The 19,034-nt window shown below is 42.5% G+C and overlaps 1 protein-coding gene across 11 annotated transcripts in view; it reads right to left on the bottom strand.

Moving 5' to 3' along the window:
• Positions 1-19,034, bottom strand: part of LOC110523933 (rab GTPase-activating protein 1) — a 136,649-nt gene that overhangs the window by 102,434 nt on the left and 15,181 nt on the right. For 2 of the 11 annotated variants that reach the window (XR_016496079.1, XM_090234998.1), the window contains exons 1-6: positions 7,469-7,576; positions 6,309-6,517; positions 4,126-4,155; positions 2,832-3,108; positions 2,380-2,593; positions 1,195-1,369 (exon numbers count right to left, since the gene is read on the bottom strand). Coding sequence is in view for 8 of the 11 variants with exons in the window: in XM_090234998.1 (XP_090091124.1) it covers positions 1,195-1,369; positions 2,380-2,593; positions 2,832-3,108; positions 4,126-4,155; positions 6,309-6,464 (852 nt within the window). In the remaining 3 variants the exon portion in view is untranslated. Of the gene's footprint in view, positions 1-1,194; positions 1,370-2,379; positions 2,594-2,831; positions 3,109-4,125; positions 4,156-6,308; positions 6,518-7,206; positions 7,577-19,034 lie in introns of those variants that run through there. The other 9 variants (XR_016496078.1, XM_090234997.1, XR_016496080.1 and 6 more) reach the window with 7 other exon arrangements.

The raw sequence follows: 19,034 nt of genomic DNA, 5'->3' as shown, positions 1-19,034 counted from the left end.
CCTAGCTGGCCAACAACCTGGTAACTTTACCTGTATATCCAAATATTTGGGAGGCCCAGAAAAAAAATGGATAGCCTCTTCAGGAGACCAATGATCATAGCAATGAATGAATGACGGACCTCGTGCATGTCATCATCACAAACCTGCCGTTTTTAAAGAGAAAATAGTGCCTTTACACAATGCAGAAACCTACTCCACAAATGACTTAGTAATTCCAATGATAGGTATTCATATGACCGCTAACCTTTTAAATAAACTAATGGTCTTTAAATCGTTACATATTCGTTTCTAGTCACAGAACATGAGCCTCAAAAGTAGTCAATACAGGCTGTAACTCAAACAATAAAAACAATTGTGCTTTCTAAATTTCATGGGGCGCTCCTAACGTTGGGAGCACCAGTGGTAGCAATGAAAAATGTTCCTGTAGAGCCGTGTGCACGCGCGTTTGTGTGTGTGTGTGTCATGGGAGGGAGGAGGTCCAGCCACCAGGCAGACATGGGGTGGTCTGTGTTCTGGGCTGTCTGGAAGATAGCAAGAGACATCTTTCTCCAAAGAAGGAAAAGGGGAAAATCAGGTCACTGCACACTGAGGAAGACTAAGGAGAGTAAGGAAGACCAGCTCTCTGTCTGGTTGTGTCCCAAACAGCACCCTATTCCATATAGTGCCCTACTTTTAATAGGCTGCCATTTGGAATGCAAACTCTGTTATACACTATTATATAGGCCGAGGCCCGTTCAGGCAGAGCAGAGTACAGCAGAACAGCAGGCTAAGGCTGACTGACTAACTGCAGGCTAGACATGAGATATAAACACATGGGCATTGAGTACATCAGTGTCTGTACAGAGAGTGCAGCCCAGAGGGCCTGGATAGCGGGGTAAACAGCTCACACAGAGAGAGATATTTCACCTCAACATGAATGTTTGGGCATTGTGTGTGGGCAGCACGGAAGAGTTCTGCTGTACTGTCAGAGTATAAGGGAGGCTCTGGTACTGTGTGATAAATGGAAGGAGCGCTGGCTCTCACCATCTGCACTGCTGTCAAATGTGGATGGAACTGTAGTGCGGTGATTGAAGACCCAGGCAGCAGGGAGCTAAACAAAAGTCACAGGAATTGAAGGAGTGTGTGTGTGTGTGTGTGTGTGTGTGTGTGTGTGTGTGTGTGTGTGTGTGTGTGTGTGTGTGCCCGCGTCCTCACCGCCTCTTGGATCTCACAACGGAAGACATGGATGCGGAAGATCTCTGCGTTGTAATGGCTCTCCGTGAAGGCGAAGCAGTCACTCTCTGGCGTGCTGTCGTGACCACGCACACAGAACAGGATCTTGTAGATGGGGTAGCTGGCTATCTCTGTGCTTGTCTGGGGGTCCAGCAACCTGCAGAAAAAGAGTCAGGTCATATTATGGTTAAAGGGTAGCAAAGAAAACAATAACAAGATAGAGACATAATGGAGGTATTCAAAAGCACTAATGGAGGTATTCAAAAGGGGGGGTGGGGAAGGGTCGTTTAAAACTCTGACAAGTTTGATGATAAAGTTACTGGTCCCCTAACCCATGCCAAACACGTGGATTCAGGAGGCGGGATTATTAAGGGGATAGGGTGACATCCCCATCTCATTTTAATACACCAATGGTAACACTCTTACCTAATTGAAATAGGTGCCGCCTGGTAACCAACATCGGAGAAAGTGTGTTTGCAGAGGGGAATGTTTTACATAGCTGACCTACTAGCGCCAACATTTTACTGTAGGGTGTCAGCGAGTTTACACTCTGTCTCTATGGAAAAGGTACTTCTATGTCTCCCCTTTCATCGGTGTCTGGTGTTAGCTAGTTACCGGCTAGCCAGGTCTTTCGGCCAGCATGGAACAAAAGGGGGGGGGGGGGGGGGGGTCGTTTAAAACTCTGACGCAGATGTCATGTCAACAAATCCGTCGGTGCTGCTGTGAACTGCATCACAACAGACATGGCAGATGGGAGATTTTTTGTGCATTTTTTGTGCATCAGTGTTGTTGGAGTTGCTTTGTGCATCACCAAATGAGCTTGATCTGATTTTACTGCAACACTGCTTACTAAATACATTCAGGTTTTTTGACATGGGCGTTTCAAAGAGCTGTCAGTCAAGGTGAGCTCATGAATTGTAAGCTCCCCGCCCACACAGCCTGTACTCTCAAACTTCCTGGTTGCGAGCGAAAAATGACTTTTTCATTTAACATTTCTACCCCCCCCCCCCCCCCCCCCCCCCATATATATTATGGGTGACATTTTAGTCACTCAAAATACTATTTTACATGGGAGTCAGAATAACTACTCGGGAGCTTTATGAGCCACAAACACGCACACAAATCTCTTTGGTTGGTTTGTCAGTTTGTTTGTTAAGCAGTCCTGACCTGACGGTGCCCTCTGAGACTCCAGGCACAGACAGGGTGACGTCCAGGGGTAGCTGGCACTGCCCTCTGAGGATGGTCATCATACGGAGCGCTTCCACCTCACTGCGGGGAGCGTTGACCGAGGCACAGCCCAGGTAGGTCAGCTTATTAAAGACCACACTGTCCTCGTCTGGGATGGGCGTACTGGGGCTGCACTCCGATGACGACTCATCCCCTGTGGATGTCAAAGGTCATACAGAGAGGGTCTAGTGAGGGGGAGAGACAGCAGATCAAAGCGTAGCCCCTACCCCATAGGACATTGGATATACGGAAGTGACATTTCTGCTCAGCCAATCAGAAGACAAGATTAAGCTATAACCATAGTTCTTACATCTGCTAACCCTTTCAGATCTAGAGAAGTTCCTAAGGTGTAGGGTCCCAGAAGTTGATTTGGTATTCTTGCTTTGACTCACCACGGTAAGATCGTTCATTCAGCTCACTCTCCTGCGCTGCAGATTGGACGGGTAGCACCATCTCAACTTTGGGCGGGGTGCCGAGGGGGTCAGGGCACGGTTGGGGCTCGGGTGGTGCTGCCATGGCGGGGGACAAAACATGGTCTACCCCGCCTGCCTGGTCCACGCCGCCACCACTGGGGACGCCACCACCCAGCGCCTGCTCAGCTACAGAGGGGTCCATCAGAACATCCTCCAGCTCCTTCTGCAACTGCTGCTCACTGCCGTTCCCCACAATCTGTTGTCACACACACACACACACACAGACGGACGGACGGATAGGCACACACACAGACGGACGGATAGGCACACACACAGACGGACGGACGGATAGGCACCCACACACACGCACACACACACGAACGTATGGATAGGCACATACACACAAACCGACGGTCGGACAAGCACATCAACACACACACAGTCGGACACACAGGCATTCACACACAGACACAAGGAATCCCAAAGCCCACACACACACACACACAGACGAGCATACGGTCAAAATACAAGGTTCATTATTCAGGCTACCTAAGAAACAGTTCATCAGTCAATCTCAGTAACTTTTTCCTCGCCAACTTCAGGAATGGCTAGGTTGAAAATGTTATACTGATCTTAAGATTCTCTCCAAGTGATTAACAAGGGAATTGAGAGTGAAAAGCGACGTCTTCAACAGAGATAGCACTTGAAGTACGAAGTGATTAGATTAGTATGTGAATTTACGATTGGGAATGAATTAGATCACCACAGGAGGGTTTACAAGTTTCTAGAAACCAAACACTGGTCTGTTTGCTTACAAATTGTAGCCTATCTTTCTAAGAGAAAGCACATTCGCCAAGTTCATTGAGCTGACAGATGCTAAGCAAAGGCGGACCATACAGGGGGAGGCAATATACTGCAAAGCAAACTAGTGAAGACTGCAAAGCACTGTTCCTCAGCCTCCAGCAGTAGCCTAACACTACACCACAACATACAGTGGCAAACAAGGGGCGTATTGAGCTGAGGAGGGGTGGCAGACTGGGAGTCTGGCCGTAAAGCCTCAAAAAACAGAACTAGGACAAGAACTTGCACCAAAACAACTGAGCTAGCTACCTCATCACAAGACAAGCTAGGTGGGCATCAAATCATTCAACAGCCAACCCGAAAACACTTAATAAGAGCACCACAGAACAGATAGTGTCACCACAGAATCACAGCACAGAGGGGGAGAGGACGAGAGAGAGAGAGAGAGAGAGAGAGTGAGAGAGAAACTGACCTTAAAGCTGACCCCTTCCTCAGAAATCACCTGCGTAATAAACAACACATTTAGACAGCCTGCGCTACTCCCCTCTTCAACTACCTTGTGTGGGCTTGGGGGAGAAGTACGTGTAAGAATAGCCAAGGGAGTTATTTCATTTTTCTAATCAATTCTAATTACGGTTGTTAATGTACATGGGAGTGAGGTGTACAGTTTCCGTGAGGCTAGTCTAAATATTGTCTTGTACCTCAACTGAAGGCAATTGAGTGGCTTAACTTGTTGGGTAAAGTCATTTCAGCAGTCCACTATCACCACCTGCTGGTGTCTTTTGAGCACTACCTCATCAGGAGGAAGTACAGTGTGGGGGTGTCCAAAAGCACCAAATAAAGTACAACATGGACGGGTAAACTAACATGTTATTTATATATCTTGTTTTTTTTGTTGTTAATGTTTCATTTTCACATTAGCGGGAACAAATACACAGAAGGGTGACAGAATGACTTGAGACTGAAGGAACATACAATCGACAGTCTAATAACCTGTACAGCGAGAGTGTTTGTTAGCATGGAGAGAGAGGGAGATCAAAAGAGGGGGAGAGAAAAAAAAATGGGGGAAAAGAGAGAGGGGGGGGTGAAATACTTAAATGGACAATAATTCACCCAGCCAGCCAGCCAGCCCACAGGCAGCTGAGCACCACAGGGTGAATGGTACAGATGGGAATGTGCCAGGGAACTCACTATACGATATTATCACAATAATTTAGGTGTCGATACAATATGTATTGCGATTCCCACAATTCTATACGTATTGCGATTCCCACAATTCTATATGTATTGCAATTCCCACAATTCTATATGTATTGCGATTCCCACAATTATATACGTATTGCAATTCCCACAATTCTATATGTATTGCGATTCCCACAATTCTATACGTATTGCGATTCCCACAATTCTATATGTATTGCGATTCCCACAATTCTATACGTATTGCGATTCCCACAATTCTATATGTATTGCGATTCCCACAATTCTATATGTATTGCGATTCCCACAATTCTATATGTATTGCGATTCCCACAATTCTATATATATTGCGATTCCCACAATTCTATATGTATTGCGATTCCCACAATTCTATATGTATTGCGATTCCCACAATTCTATATGTATTGCGATTCCCACAATTCTATATGTATTGCGATTCGATAGTATGATTTTATTGCGATTCAATGTTCCAAACATGTTGCTCACCAATATGTACAGCAGAGGGACAAGAGAGAGCCATGAGAAAACGAGTCCTGATCAGTCATGGAAATAAAATAAAAAGTGCTGAAAACAAATCGTCTCCCTAGTTATTAAAAAGAAGACGGAGACAACAAGCTATGAAGTCAAAAAAATAACTGCCGTTTTGGTGCAGGTACAGCCAACTAGTGCAAAAATAATACTGCGATATTGTCAAAACGATACATCGTCAAAAGTAATACCCTGATATGTAACCGGATCGATCGATCGATCACAACCCCCCCATTACTAGTGAATGGCCCAGATAGAGGAGAGTGAGAGCCTGACTGTCTTGCCCGTGTAACCTGACCCCATACAAGAGACACAGCTCAATCCTCCTGACAGCATATTCGTGATTATTTACAGTAACAAATTGAAAAAGAGCATGGAATGGGTTTCTTAATCAGATGATTCGTTGCAGTATGTGAGTGATTGCCTTGGAAGGGGGATGACACGAGATGGACTCCCTGGTCACTTAACATCAGTGGTGGGAGAAGGCAGGCGTGTCTGCTGCTAGTATGAGGATTCTCCACTGATGTGGTTACCTTCCAATGACCCACCGACTGAGGCCGTGGTATTCAGGTGAGTTGACTACGAAGAAATCAAGCCGATCGAGAGTTTCACACACCTGTCCCGATTCGCTCCCTATTCCTTCCCCTTGGCTTGAACCCTCTCTTTGTTTGCACTTTGCCGATCTGCAAGGGGCAGGACTAGCCTAAGCAATATGGTGGAAGGAACCACCATCACAACATTGCTTACAATCTTAAACCTACCCAAGCACTTTAGATCTGCCATGCAAACATCATATGGTTAGGGGCTTAGGGCCCAGGTGAAGGGGAAGGGAGAGAGTGAATTGGGGAACTCAACCAGATGTCAGAGTTCTGTTTACTCTGCCAGGCACTCTTTATTTCGTCTTACCTTCAGTCCGGTCTTTTCGTCATCGCTACCGTTATTAGTGGAGGAGCCAGGGGTGTCGTCCCCCAGCCGCGACACCAGCACAAAGTCCTCACTGTTCAGGGTGGACACGGAGTCGGACGACACGCTAATTTTCCCCACCGAGGCCTTGTCATCCATGACAGCTAAACCAAGCCAGGCTCATGAATGGAGTTGGAAATGAGTAAAATCACCTAGAAAAGGAAAAACAAAAATAAAAAAGGTCATGATGAAATGAGGCCGTGCTTTTTTTAATTTAACGCGTAGTCGTCTCAAAAAGAAATGATAGGGGCATTATCTGGGAAAGTATCAAGGACTCCTACAGGGAGGCTAGGTTGAGCGTCTGCAGTTACAACTAACCACCAGAGGGAGGAAACACTGAGCTAGTTCTGTTGACAGAGAAAAGGGGAAAGAGTTTTTTGAGAGAGAGCAGAGTGAGAATAGAATGGAATGAGAATAGAAGAGAGTGAGAATGGGAATAGAATTGAGTGAGAATAGAATAGAGTGAAAATAGAATAGAGTGACAATGGGAATAGAATAGAATGAGAATAGAGAAGAGAGATGTAAAATAATCCCATCCATATTTTGCATTGTAAATTGTGTCTTATTCATTTCAGTAAACAGAGAATCTAAAACGTATCATCAGCAAAGTAAGAGAATGCAAGGTAAAGCCACAGTGATGCCAAAATCAAATGTCATACAATACAAAGTCCTTTAGATGTGTGGATGGATATGAGGGAGCTGAGCAGTCAGAAACATCCCCACCATCACTCTAGTGTATTTCATGGAGAATACACCTCCAGTAGGTAGCCTCCATCATCTCCATGGCAATATGCAAACAAGAAACTAAAATCACGCCTATTATTAGGCCTACAGTACACACACTGACTGTTGTTCGCCTCCATCTCAACGCAGCTCTGCTCCACATCCTTGTCATATGCATCCCCTGAAGCAGTTCACATGATCCCACAAGATTCCGCTGACTCCCATCACAACTGGGCTGCACGACTAGGCTAAGTGACTGTAATGTAGTTTAACCAATACAAATCTTCACTTTGCTGAGCAGTAGGAAATGATTTACCCAAATCATGTTCAAAACCCGGGCTCATTTACAGTCTAATTTTCGAAGAAGAAAAAAAAAGAACCTGGCAGTTTCTCTTCCCAGCTCCCCAGTGAACTGAACCACCATTTTGATTCCTCGGAGTCAAGGAGCTAACAACATTTACAGGAAGAGAACAGAGGGAAACAGAGCAGAGAAAGAGAAGGGAGGTGACAATGTGTGTAACAGGAAGAAAAGTGCAACACAAGGTTTTGGCAGAGGATCAAGAAGCGTACAGGAGGCTATTTTTGGATCCTTCCCCTTCCCAACAACGGAGTACTAAGAGGAACAGAAATGGGAGCAGTTCACACAATGGCAATGGCTCGGTGCTTTACAGTATGTCAATAACACACACTTCAAGAGTGATTACTCACGAAACCAGGACGAAAAAATACCATGATTTGGGCGATTTTTACATAATTTAATCCATAGAATAGTATTTTGGAGGAAGGATTGTTGACATATATTTGACATTTGTATCAAAGTATAAGAAATAAGAAATCATCAATAAAAGTTAGCATATTTATTACATTGAGGCCATACACAGGCCTCCTTAAAGACTTAAAGACTACATTATGTTTAATCTGTAGGTGCTACAAAGCAAAAATGGGTGTTATTTGAAGCTTTACTGCTTGCTCTGTTGATTTCAATTTAATAAAAAAATACATTCATTAAATGAATATTGGCAAAAATACACACTAATATTGAAAATACACCATTTTTAATTTGGCTACTTTTTCAATATATTGTTGAACATAATATACTCTTAGGGGCATATCAAAGATCCATAGTGGGATCTCAGCTTGTTTTAAAATTATGGCAATTTTTCCCAGAGAAATTGGTATATATTAGGCAACGTAACCAATCACAGCCCTACTTTACTTGCATCATTGCACATCCTGAAAATCACCAGCAGAGGTCGACCATTTTGAATCCATTTTCACATTCACACTGTTGGTAGTGCTTACAAATTGGATCATAACGCTAAAAGTAGCAGATACCACTCTGGAACTTTGATATGCCCATATAGTAAATGGTGGTCCTATAAAATCCGCACTGCGGAGAACGCAAACGGAATCCTGGAATCCAGACATCAAAACAGAGTTCAACAATATTTTTTTATTGAACTTATTAGAACATTCATTAATTTGCCGAAGATTATTATGAGACATGAACAAAATCAGTGATTAGTATTTTCCTTTAACTTCTCTGTCGAGGCAACAGCACATGAACGTTAGAACTTTGTGTAGCCGTTAGCAATGAAGCTAATGTAATGACAACCGCCTTCTGGGAAAAGGGATCCCCCCCCCCCCCCAAAAAAACCTGCCTATGACTGCCTGGCAGAATGATATCATGATATTATTCACATCAATCCAGTGGCCATTTGTTTTGAAAACTGCAATCACATGAGCGCTACAGAAACATTAATAGCCAATGGTCAATTGCTGGTGCACACTTGAATTAAAGGGTACCTACACCCAAAAAAAATCCAAGACCTCAAAAGTGGTTTCCTGATGTGGTTGAAGCTCTGTGGACTTACAACATAAAAAAAAAAAATCTATTTAGAAAAATTGGGATTTTGAGAGTGAAAGACCTAAAAAATAAAAACTGGGAAAAGCAGAAACCTGGAAAAACATAAGAGGAACATTTATTTGAGAAAAAAACTGAATCAGGCAAAAAAATAAAACATTTTATAAAACAGATATAAATGTTCAACAATATATTTAAACATTAGCCAAATAAAAAAATATATACATTATCAGTCAAACGTTTGGACACACCTACTCATTCAAGGGTTTATCTTTATTTTTACTATTTTCTACATTGTAGAATAATAGTGAAGACATCAAAACTTTGAAATAACACAAAAAAGTGTTAAACAAAACAAAATAGATTTGAGATTTGAGATTCTTCTAAGTAGCCACCCTTTGCCTTGATGACAGCTTTGCACATTCTTGGCATTCTCTCAACCAGCTTCATGAGGTAGTCACCTGGAATGCAATTCAATTAACAGGTTAAAAGTTGTTAAAAGTTCATTTGTGGAATTTCTTTCCTTCTTAAAGTGTTTGAGCCAATCAGTTGTGTTGTGACATGGTAGGGGTGGTATACAGAAGATAGCCCTATTTCGTAAAAGACCAAGCCCATATTATGGCAAGAACAGCTCATATAAGCAAAGAGAAACGACAGTTCATAATTACATTAAGACACAAAGGTCAGTCAATGCGGGTAAATAAGAACTTTAAAAATGTCTTCAAGTGCAGTCACAAAATCCATCAAGCGCAATGATGAAACTGGCTCCGTCAAAGGAAAGGTAGACAGAGTTACCTCTGCTGCAGAGGCTAAGTTCATCAGAGTTACCAGCCTCAGAAATTGCAGCCCAAATAAATACTTCAGAGTTCAAGTAACAGACACATTTCAACATCAACTGTTCATAGGAGACTGCGTGAATCAGGCCTTCAAGATAAAATTGCTGTAAATAAACAAAGAAACACAAGCAATGAACATTACACCGGTGGAAATCTGTCCTTTGTTCTGATGAGTTCCAACGAACTGTCTTTGTGAGACCCAGAGTAGGTGAACAGATGATCTCCGCATGTGTGGTTCCCACCGTGAGGCATGGAGGAGGAGGTGTGATGGTGCTTTACTGGGAACACAGTCTGATTTATTTAGAATTCAAGGCCCACTTAGCCAGCATGGCTACCACAGCATTCTGCAGCGATATGCCATGCCATCTGGTTTGCGCTTAGTGGGACTGTCATTTGTTTTTCAACAGGGCAATGACCCAACGCACAGCCAGCCTGTGTAAGGGCTATTTGACCAAGAAGGAGAGTGATGAGTGCTGCATCAGGTGACCTGGCCTCCACAATCACCTGACCTCAACCTAAATGAGACGGTTTGCAATGAAAAGCAGCCAACAAGTGTTCAGGAACTCCTTCAAGACTGTTGGAAAAGCATTCCAGGAGAAGCTGGTTGTGAGAATGTCAAGAGTGTGCAAAATTGTCATCAAGACAAAGGGTGGCTACTTAGAAAAATCTCAAACATATATTTTTTGGGGGGTTACTACATGATTCCATGTGTGTTATTTCATAGTTTTGATGTCTTCACTATACATTTTTATATTTTAAATAGTTATGTTAAAAACATTATTCTTTTAAATATATTATAGAAAAAGCAGTAAAGCTTCAAATGACCATTTTTTTGTAGCACCTACAAATAAATAAAACATGTGTCTTAGAGAGTCTTAAAGGGAGGCCTGGATGAGGCCAAAATGTCATAAAAATGCAAATTTTGATGAATTATTTCTCAATTACGATTTTAGATACAAATGTCAAATATATGTCAACAATCATTCCTCTAAATGACCATTCTATAGATCAAATGTCATGAAAATCCTCAAAATCATTACATTTTTCCCCCCCGGGTTTTGTGGGGCATCTCAATTCAATTCCAATTCAATTTAAGGGGCTTTATTGAAATGGGAAACATATGTTTACATTGCCAAAGCAAGTGAAATAGATAATGAACAACAGTGGGCCACCACTGTTTCCACCTCATTTTGTGGGCACATAGCCTTTGGCAGCCTTTCTCAATAGCATGGCTATGCTCACTGAGTCTGTACATAGTGCAAGATTACATTTTGGGTCAGTCACAGTGGTCAGGTTTTCTGCCACTGTGTACTCTCTGTTTAGGGCCAAATAGCATTCTAGTTTGCTCTGTTTTTTTGTAAATTCTTTGCAATGTGTCAAGAAATTACCTTTTGTTTTCTCATGATTTGGTTGGGTCCAATTGTGTTGCTGTACTGGGGCTCTGTGGGGTCTGTTTGTGTACAGAGCCCCAGGACCAGCTTGCTTAGGGGGCTCTTCTCCAGGTTCATCTCTCTGTAGGTCATGGCTTTGTTATTTATGGAAGGTTTGGGAATCGCTTCCTTTTAGGTGGTTGTAGAATTTAACAGCTCCTTTCTGGATTTTGATCATTAGCAGGTATCGGCCTAATTCTTCTCTGCATGCATTATTAGGTGTTTTAGGTTGTACAAGGAGGATATGTTTGCAGAATTCTGCATGCAGAGTCTCAATTTGGTGTTTGTCCCATTTTGTGAATTCTTGGTTGGTGAGCGAACCCCGAACCTCACAACCAAGAAGGGCAATGGGTTCTATAACTGATTTAAGTACAATTCAGGCCATTCACCCTGCAAACTGCAGACTCACACATTCAAAATCAACACAAAATGTGAACATTGGGTTAAAGAAAATGGACCTATTTAGTCTCAGACATTTCAATACACTTCTCAATTTCCGTGGGCTTCTGGGCTATGAGAAACAGAAAAGCAGTGATGATGCCATCCTCCATGGTGTCATTTTTCAGCTTTTGTTGCAGAAACAGCTGAGTAGAGTGAGACAGGTTTTGTGTCTGTGAAGGATGACACTGATCAAAGAGCTTTTTTACCCATAAGAGAAATGCAGTAATCGTGTGGGTCTAATTACTATCTGACCTGGGGGCGGGTGGTTGGATATGGCGGCTAGGGAGCTGTGTTGCCTGCCATATACTGCTGTTAAACTGCTGTTATGCAGACTCTAACTAAAAACCTTGGTCTAAATTCCAGGGAAGGACATGATTGAACTCATTGGATTCAGCGGGTGACTACTAATAAAATGCATGTAAGGGCATTTTAAAATACATTTACCTTTTTGCCTACTTCCGTTTATTTTTTTTCCCAAATCCCATTTTCTCCGTTTTGTTTTTCCACGTTTCAGACTTTTCTTCTGTTTTTTTTAGGCTCTCTCAAAATCACACTTTTTTTTTTTATAGAAAAATACAACAAAATTGGAGGGTCTTAAATTCCCAACAATGCTTAAACCACATCAGGAGACTACTTTTGAGGTCTGGGAAAAATGTTAGAAATACCCTTTATGTTTTAGGGAAAGCCTTTCCATCTCCCATAATGTATACACTGGATTCTTGACAGCTTACTCTAAAACATATACTGCTAGACGTATCATTCTTAGATGATCTTGTGGAAACTCTCCCAGTGTACATACTGTTTGTACAGATTACATTTGATTAATGCAACAGTACTATTTGGATTGTTAATCAGATCCAATGTTCTTGATTTCATGTATTTTTGGTCCCCCCCCCCCCCTTATATTTGAAATAGTTTGACATTTGAATGCATTGTTAGGAGCTAGTATCATAATCATTTTGCTGCACCTGCTATAAGGAAAATACTTATGCATTTTGTTACTGTCTTATCATACTCTTGAGCAAATAATACATTTTTGATTATTGTTGAATTCTGTTTTAATGTCTGGATTCCTTGATTCTGTCCATATCGCGGATTCTATAGGGCTCTACATGAGAGCAGAGCAGGGTTCTCCCCAAAGAATGTGGACTGGCTGCGCCACTATGTAATGAAAGTAAAAAAGTACTTTTTCACTTAAGTTTTCATGAACTGAATAAAAATGTAAAGTTCAATGCGTTTCCATCGCATTTTCAACTCGATAGTTAGGTCAAAAAAATGTTTGCGTTAAATAGCAAATGTTCCTACTCTGATTTTAGCAGGTGTGCTCTAGCCAATAACAGCTCAAAGATAGAGTGTGGGATTTTTAAAGGATTTACTCGCCAAATAGCAGTCAAGCATCGACCATCAAGTCACCAGAATAAGATCATCAATATTTTTTGGAAGTGAGCATCAAGTTCATCACTGAGCACTTTCAAAACCCTGTGAAATTCATCATAACTTATTTCATCTGGAGTCTAATAAACTGCATGGTTTCCCGAGCTGTAGGGTGAGGACCACACAACATATCGTGCGATTCCAGGTTTACACTGGATCTTACCCTTTCAACACGATTTGATGCAGATACAGTGCCTTCAGAAATAATTTACACCCCTCAACTTTTTCCACATTTTGTTGTGTTACAAAGTCGTATTAAAATGGATTTAATCGTCTTTTTGTTTGTCAACAATCTACACAAAATACTCTGTCAAAAAATAAATGAAAAATAAAACAAATAAATCTTGATTAGATAAGTATTCAAACTCAATACGTTAGAATTGCCTTAGGCTGCGATTACAGCTGTGAGTCTTTCTGGGTAAGTCTCTAAGAGTTGTCTACACCTGGATTGTGCAACATTTGCCCATTATTCTTTTCAAAATCTGGTCTTTCAGGTCTTGCATAGATTTTCAAGCAGATTTAAGTTAAAACTGTAACTCCGCCACTCAGGAACACAATCATCTTGGTAAGCAACTCCAGTGTAGATTGGACCATGATTTAAGTTATTGACCTGCTGAAAGGTGAATTCATCTCCCCGTGTCTGGTGGAAAGCAGACTGAACCAGGTTTTCCTCTACGATTGTACCTGTGCTTAGCTCCATTCCATTTATTTTTTTATCCTGAAAATCTTCCTAGTCCTTAAAGACTACAAGCATACCCATAACATGATGCAGCCACTACTATGCTTAAAAATATGGTGTGGTACTCAGTAATGTGCTGTATTGAATTTGCCCCAAACATAACACTTTGTCTTCAGGAGAAAAAGTGAATTGCTTTGCCACAATTTTTGCAGTATTACTTTAGTGGCTTGTTGCAAACAGGGTCCATGTTTTGGAATATTTGTATTCTATACAGGCTTCCTTCTTTTCACTCTGTCAATAAGGTTAGTATTGTGGAATAACTACAATGTTGTTGATCCATCCTCAGTTGTCTCCTACTCACAGCCATTAAACTATGTAACTGTTTTAAAGTCACCATTGGCCTCATGATGAATTCTCTGAGCAGTTTCCTTCTCCAGCTACTGAGTTAGGAAGGACGCCCGTTTCTTCGTAGTGACTGGTTGTATTGATACACCATCCAAAGTGTAATTAATAACTTCACCATGCTCAAAGGGATTTCGATGTCCCCCCCCGCCCTCCTCTTAGCGAGGCATTGGAAATTCTCCCTGGTCTTTGTGGTTGAATCTGTGTTTGAAATTCCCTGCTTGACTGAGGGACTTGCATGGACCACATACAATGTGCAATAATTGAGTTTAACATATAATTGTATGTGTGGGGTATAGAGATGAGGTAGTCATTAAAAAATAATGTTAAACACTATTATAGCACACAGAGTGAGTCCATGCAACTGATTGTGACTTGTTACGCACATTTTTACTCATTAACTTATTTAGGCTTGCCATAACAAAGAGGTTAATATACTTATTGACTCAAGACATTCAGCTTTTCATTTTTTATTCATTTGTAAACATTATTCCACTTTGACATAATGGGAGGGTTTCAATTTGATCCATTATAAAGTCAGGCTCTAACACAACAAAATGTGGGAAAAGTCAAGGGGTGTGAATACTTCCTGAAGGCACTGGGCTCCAATACGATACCGGAAAGATACATTTAGTTTGAAACTATTGCGATTCAGTTTGATTGAGAAATCTACCGGATCCATATGCATTGGGTGCATATAACCCATTAGGGTGTCCTCCCCACTGGGCTCAGAATGACAGAAATAAGACTTCGATTATGGTAATGCGTCTTAGCAGAACATGCAACTCATGCAATGAAGCAGCCAATAAAACGTTGTTTTGAAACATTTGCTAAAAAATGCAATTAGAGAGGAAAACACCATTCTAAACAGCGCACCTGATAGCGGTTCCATTAAAATCTCTGTTAGAAACACAGAAATAGGGGGAATCTAAAGATCCAAAAACTAGGATGGGGTTGATAATTTGACTAGGATTGTGCCTTTGGCTTCTGGACAACAAAATAAAGTTGATATGAAAACCAATAGAACAGGCGAGAAATGGGTCCAATCGGGAAGTAAATGGAAAATACATTTACATAAATTGTCCAAATTTCTCCTGTCGATACAGAACTAAATGGAATCGCTCAAAACACTTCACCAGAAAGCATGACTTAAACCACAGAGGAATCGAGGATCATTATCTCCTTGAAAGACAAGAAGCCAGCAATTTGGGCAGCGCGGGTGGCAATGGGCCTAGTTGATTATTGTGTTGCGGCTGTCAACGAAAGCATCTCAATTACGTGCGAAGATAATGTGCCTTGAGTATAGTTTAAAGTGTTGAGACAAGAAGAAGGGGAGGGGTGTGTGGTGAAGATATAGGCGAGCCTCTCTCCAGAAAGGCTCAACTGTCTCCCGCAAAATGCTTGCACATGCATTGTCTCATTGTGTGAATTGTTTTGTCATTTTTATTTTTGTTCCCCATTACATATGTCGGTCAGGTTTTCATCAAGGAACCCTCTGTACTTTGCTACGTTCATCTTACCCTCAATCTTGACTAGGGATGCACAATATATTGGTGAACATATCGGAATGTCTAGTTTATCGCCCCGATGTTTCCAAACAGATGTCAAAGCGGACGTGAATACCTATATAATTAGGTACATGACGTAATGACGCCGCGTAAAATGTAGCGCGACACGTGAAACACAGCATTCCTAACCTAGCACACAACGTCTGCTGTGTGGATCGAGCAGTCAACAAGTCGAGCAGTCATTTGAAAGAGTAAGAAAATTTCAGAGACAACTCGAAGGCGAAATCTATTAAAGCCAAGATAATGGAATTCATTGCCCATGACAATCAACCGTTCTCTGTCGTGGGTGATGTTGACTTTTGCCGACTGGTCGAGCACCGGTACACACTACCAAGTGCGCTATTTTTCAGATGTTGCCCTAACGGAGTTACACAGTAATATCGTCACTGCTATTAGCTTCACGGCTGACATTTGGACCAGCGATATCATACAGAGTCTGACAGCACAGCGGTTCTTTAAGGATTTTGTACTGAGGAAAGTTGTTTTGCATGCTCATGAATGTGCTGGTTCTCATACCGCTGCTGCCATTTCAATGGCATTTGAGAACATGTTTGAAACATGGAAACATGAACACACTAGCAAGCTCAATTCAAACAACTGACTCAAGAAAAAAGCTCATCAACTGTGCCTGCAGCAGACGTGATACCCTCTGTCATGGAATTGAAACGCCTGCTCAACAAAACTGCCGACACAAACGAGTCGTGGCATTACTTTACTGTGTCGACACCGTGCTCGATGCTAGGTTCAAGGAACCACTACTTCGATGCAGACAAGAAACAGGGTTTACATGAAATGTTACATACACAGCTGGACAAGGTGGAAACGGACACAGTGACAGTGTGCACCGAGGAAGAGAGGCCACGGACAGACAGAGGTGAAACTTCACTACTTGACATGTATGATGAAATCCTGGTTGAGAATGAAACGACTGAACAAATAAACATAGAAACAGCACAGCAAGTAAGTGAAAGAAATAGGTTTCAATTATGTTTTACTGGTAATGGGAACATACGTAAAGGTCAAAAAAATAACTGTTTGGTTAGTGTGGTGTGTGTGTGTGTAACCTTAATTTAAGTAGGCAAGTCAGTTAAGAACAAATTCTTATTTACAATGACGGCCAACCCCGGCAATACCCGGACGACGCTGGGCCAATTGTGCACCAGACTATGGGACTCCCAGACTCATAGCCTGGATTCGAACCAGGGACTGTAGTGACGCCTCTTGCACTGAGATGCAGTGCAGTGCAGTGTGTGAGTTAACTATTTAACTGTACTCAAATGCTTAAATATTGGATATCAGTATCGGCCAAAAATGTCATATTGGTGCATCACTATTTACTACACTCAAATCAAAATCAAATTTGTCACATGCACCGAATACAACAGGTGTTGTTCACCTTACGGTGAAATGCTTATTTACAAGCCCTTAACCAACAATGCAGTTAAGAAAAATACCTACAAATAAATCAAATTAATTAAAGTAACAAATAATTCAAGAGCAGAAAAATAACAATAGCGAGGATATATACAGGGGGTACCGGTACAGAGTCAATGTGCGGGGGCACCGGTTATTCGAAGTAAGTGGTAATATGTACATATGTCGGTAGAGTTACTAAAGTGACTATGCATAGATAATAAACAGAGAGTAGCTGCAGTGTAAGGGGGAGGGGCAATGCAAATAGTCTGGGTAGCCATTTGATTAGATGTTCAGGAGTCTTATGGCTTGGGCGCCCCAGTACTGCTTGCCGTGTGGTAGCAGAGAGAACAGTCTATGACTAGGGTGGCTGGAGTCTTTGACCATTTTTAGGGTCTTCCTCTGACACTGCCTAGTATAGAGGTCCTGGATGGCAGGAAGCTTGGACCCAGTGATGTACTGGGCGGTGCACACTACCCTCTGTAGTGCCTTGCGGTCGGAGGCCGAGCAGTTGCCATACCAGGCAGTGATGCAACCAGCAACCATGCTCTCGACGGTGCAGCTGAAGAACCTTTTGAGGATCTGAGGACCCATTGCCAAATCTTTTCAGTCTCCTGAGGGGGTAAGGTTTTGTCGTGCCCACTAACGACTGTCTTGGTGTGCTTGGACCATGTTAGTTTGTTGGTGATGTGGACACCAATAACTCTCAACCTACAGCCCCGTCGATGAGAATGGGGGCGTGCTCGGTCCTCCATTTCCTGTAGTCCACAATCATCTCCTTTGTATTGATCATGTTGAGGGAGAGGTTGTTGTCCTGGCACCACACGGCCAGGTCTCTGACCTCCTCCCTATAGACTGTCTCGTCGATGTTGGTGATCAGGCCTACCACTATTGTGTCATCAGCAAACTTAATGATGGTGTTGGAGTTGTGCCTGGCCATGCAGACATGAGTGAACAGGGAGTACAGGAGAGGACTGAGCACGCACCCCTGATGGCCCCCTGTGTTGAGGATCAGCGTGGCGGATGTGTTGTTACCTACCCTTACCACCTGGGGGCGGCCCGTCAGGAAGTCCAGGATCCAGTTGCAGAGGGAGGTGTTTAGTTCCAGGGTCTTTAGCTTATTGATGAGCTTTGAGGGCACTATGGCGTTGAACGCTGAGCTGTAGTCAATGAATAGCATTCTCACATAGGTGTTCCTTTTGTCCAAGTGGGAAAGGGCAATGTGGAGTGCAATAGAGATTGCATCATCTGTGGATCTGTTGGGGCGGTATGCAGATTAGAGTGGGTCTAGGGTTTCTGGGATAATGGTACTTATGTGAACCATGACCAGCCTTTCAAAGCACTTCAGGGCTACAGACGTGAGTGCTACGGGTTGGTAGTGATTTAGGCAGTTTACCTTAGTGTTCTTGGGCACAGGGACTATGGTGCTCTGCTTGAAACATGTTGGTATTAGAGACTCAGACAGGTTGAAAAGGGCAGTGAAGACACTTGCTAGTTGGTCAGCACATGCTTGGGGGAAAACGTCCTGGTAATCAGTCTGGCCCTGCGGCCTTGTGAAAGTTGACCTGTTTAAAGGTTTTGCTCACATCGGCTACGGAGAGCGTGATCACGGTCTTCTGGAACAGCTGGTGCTCTCATGCATGTTTCAGTGTTACTCGCCTTGAAGCAAGCATAGAAGAAATGTAGCTCTTCTGGTAGGCTTGTGTCACTGGGAAGCTTGCAGCTGTGCTTCCTTTGTAGTCCGTCTGTAATGGTTTGCAAGCCCTGCCACATCCGACGAACGTTGGAGCCGGTGTAGTACGATTTGATCTTAGTCCTGTATTGACACTGCCTTTTTGATGGTTCGTCAGACGGCATAGCGGGATTTCTTCAGGGTTAG

The sequence above is a fragment of the Oncorhynchus mykiss genome, chromosome 5 (genome assembly GCF_057628025.1).
Source record: "Oncorhynchus mykiss isolate SJ-2025 chromosome 5, ASM5762802v1, whole genome shotgun sequence".
In the NCBI taxonomy this organism is placed as follows: domain Eukaryota; kingdom Metazoa; phylum Chordata; class Actinopteri; order Salmoniformes; family Salmonidae; genus Oncorhynchus; species Oncorhynchus mykiss.
This window is presented reverse-complemented; position numbering and strand designations above follow the sequence as displayed.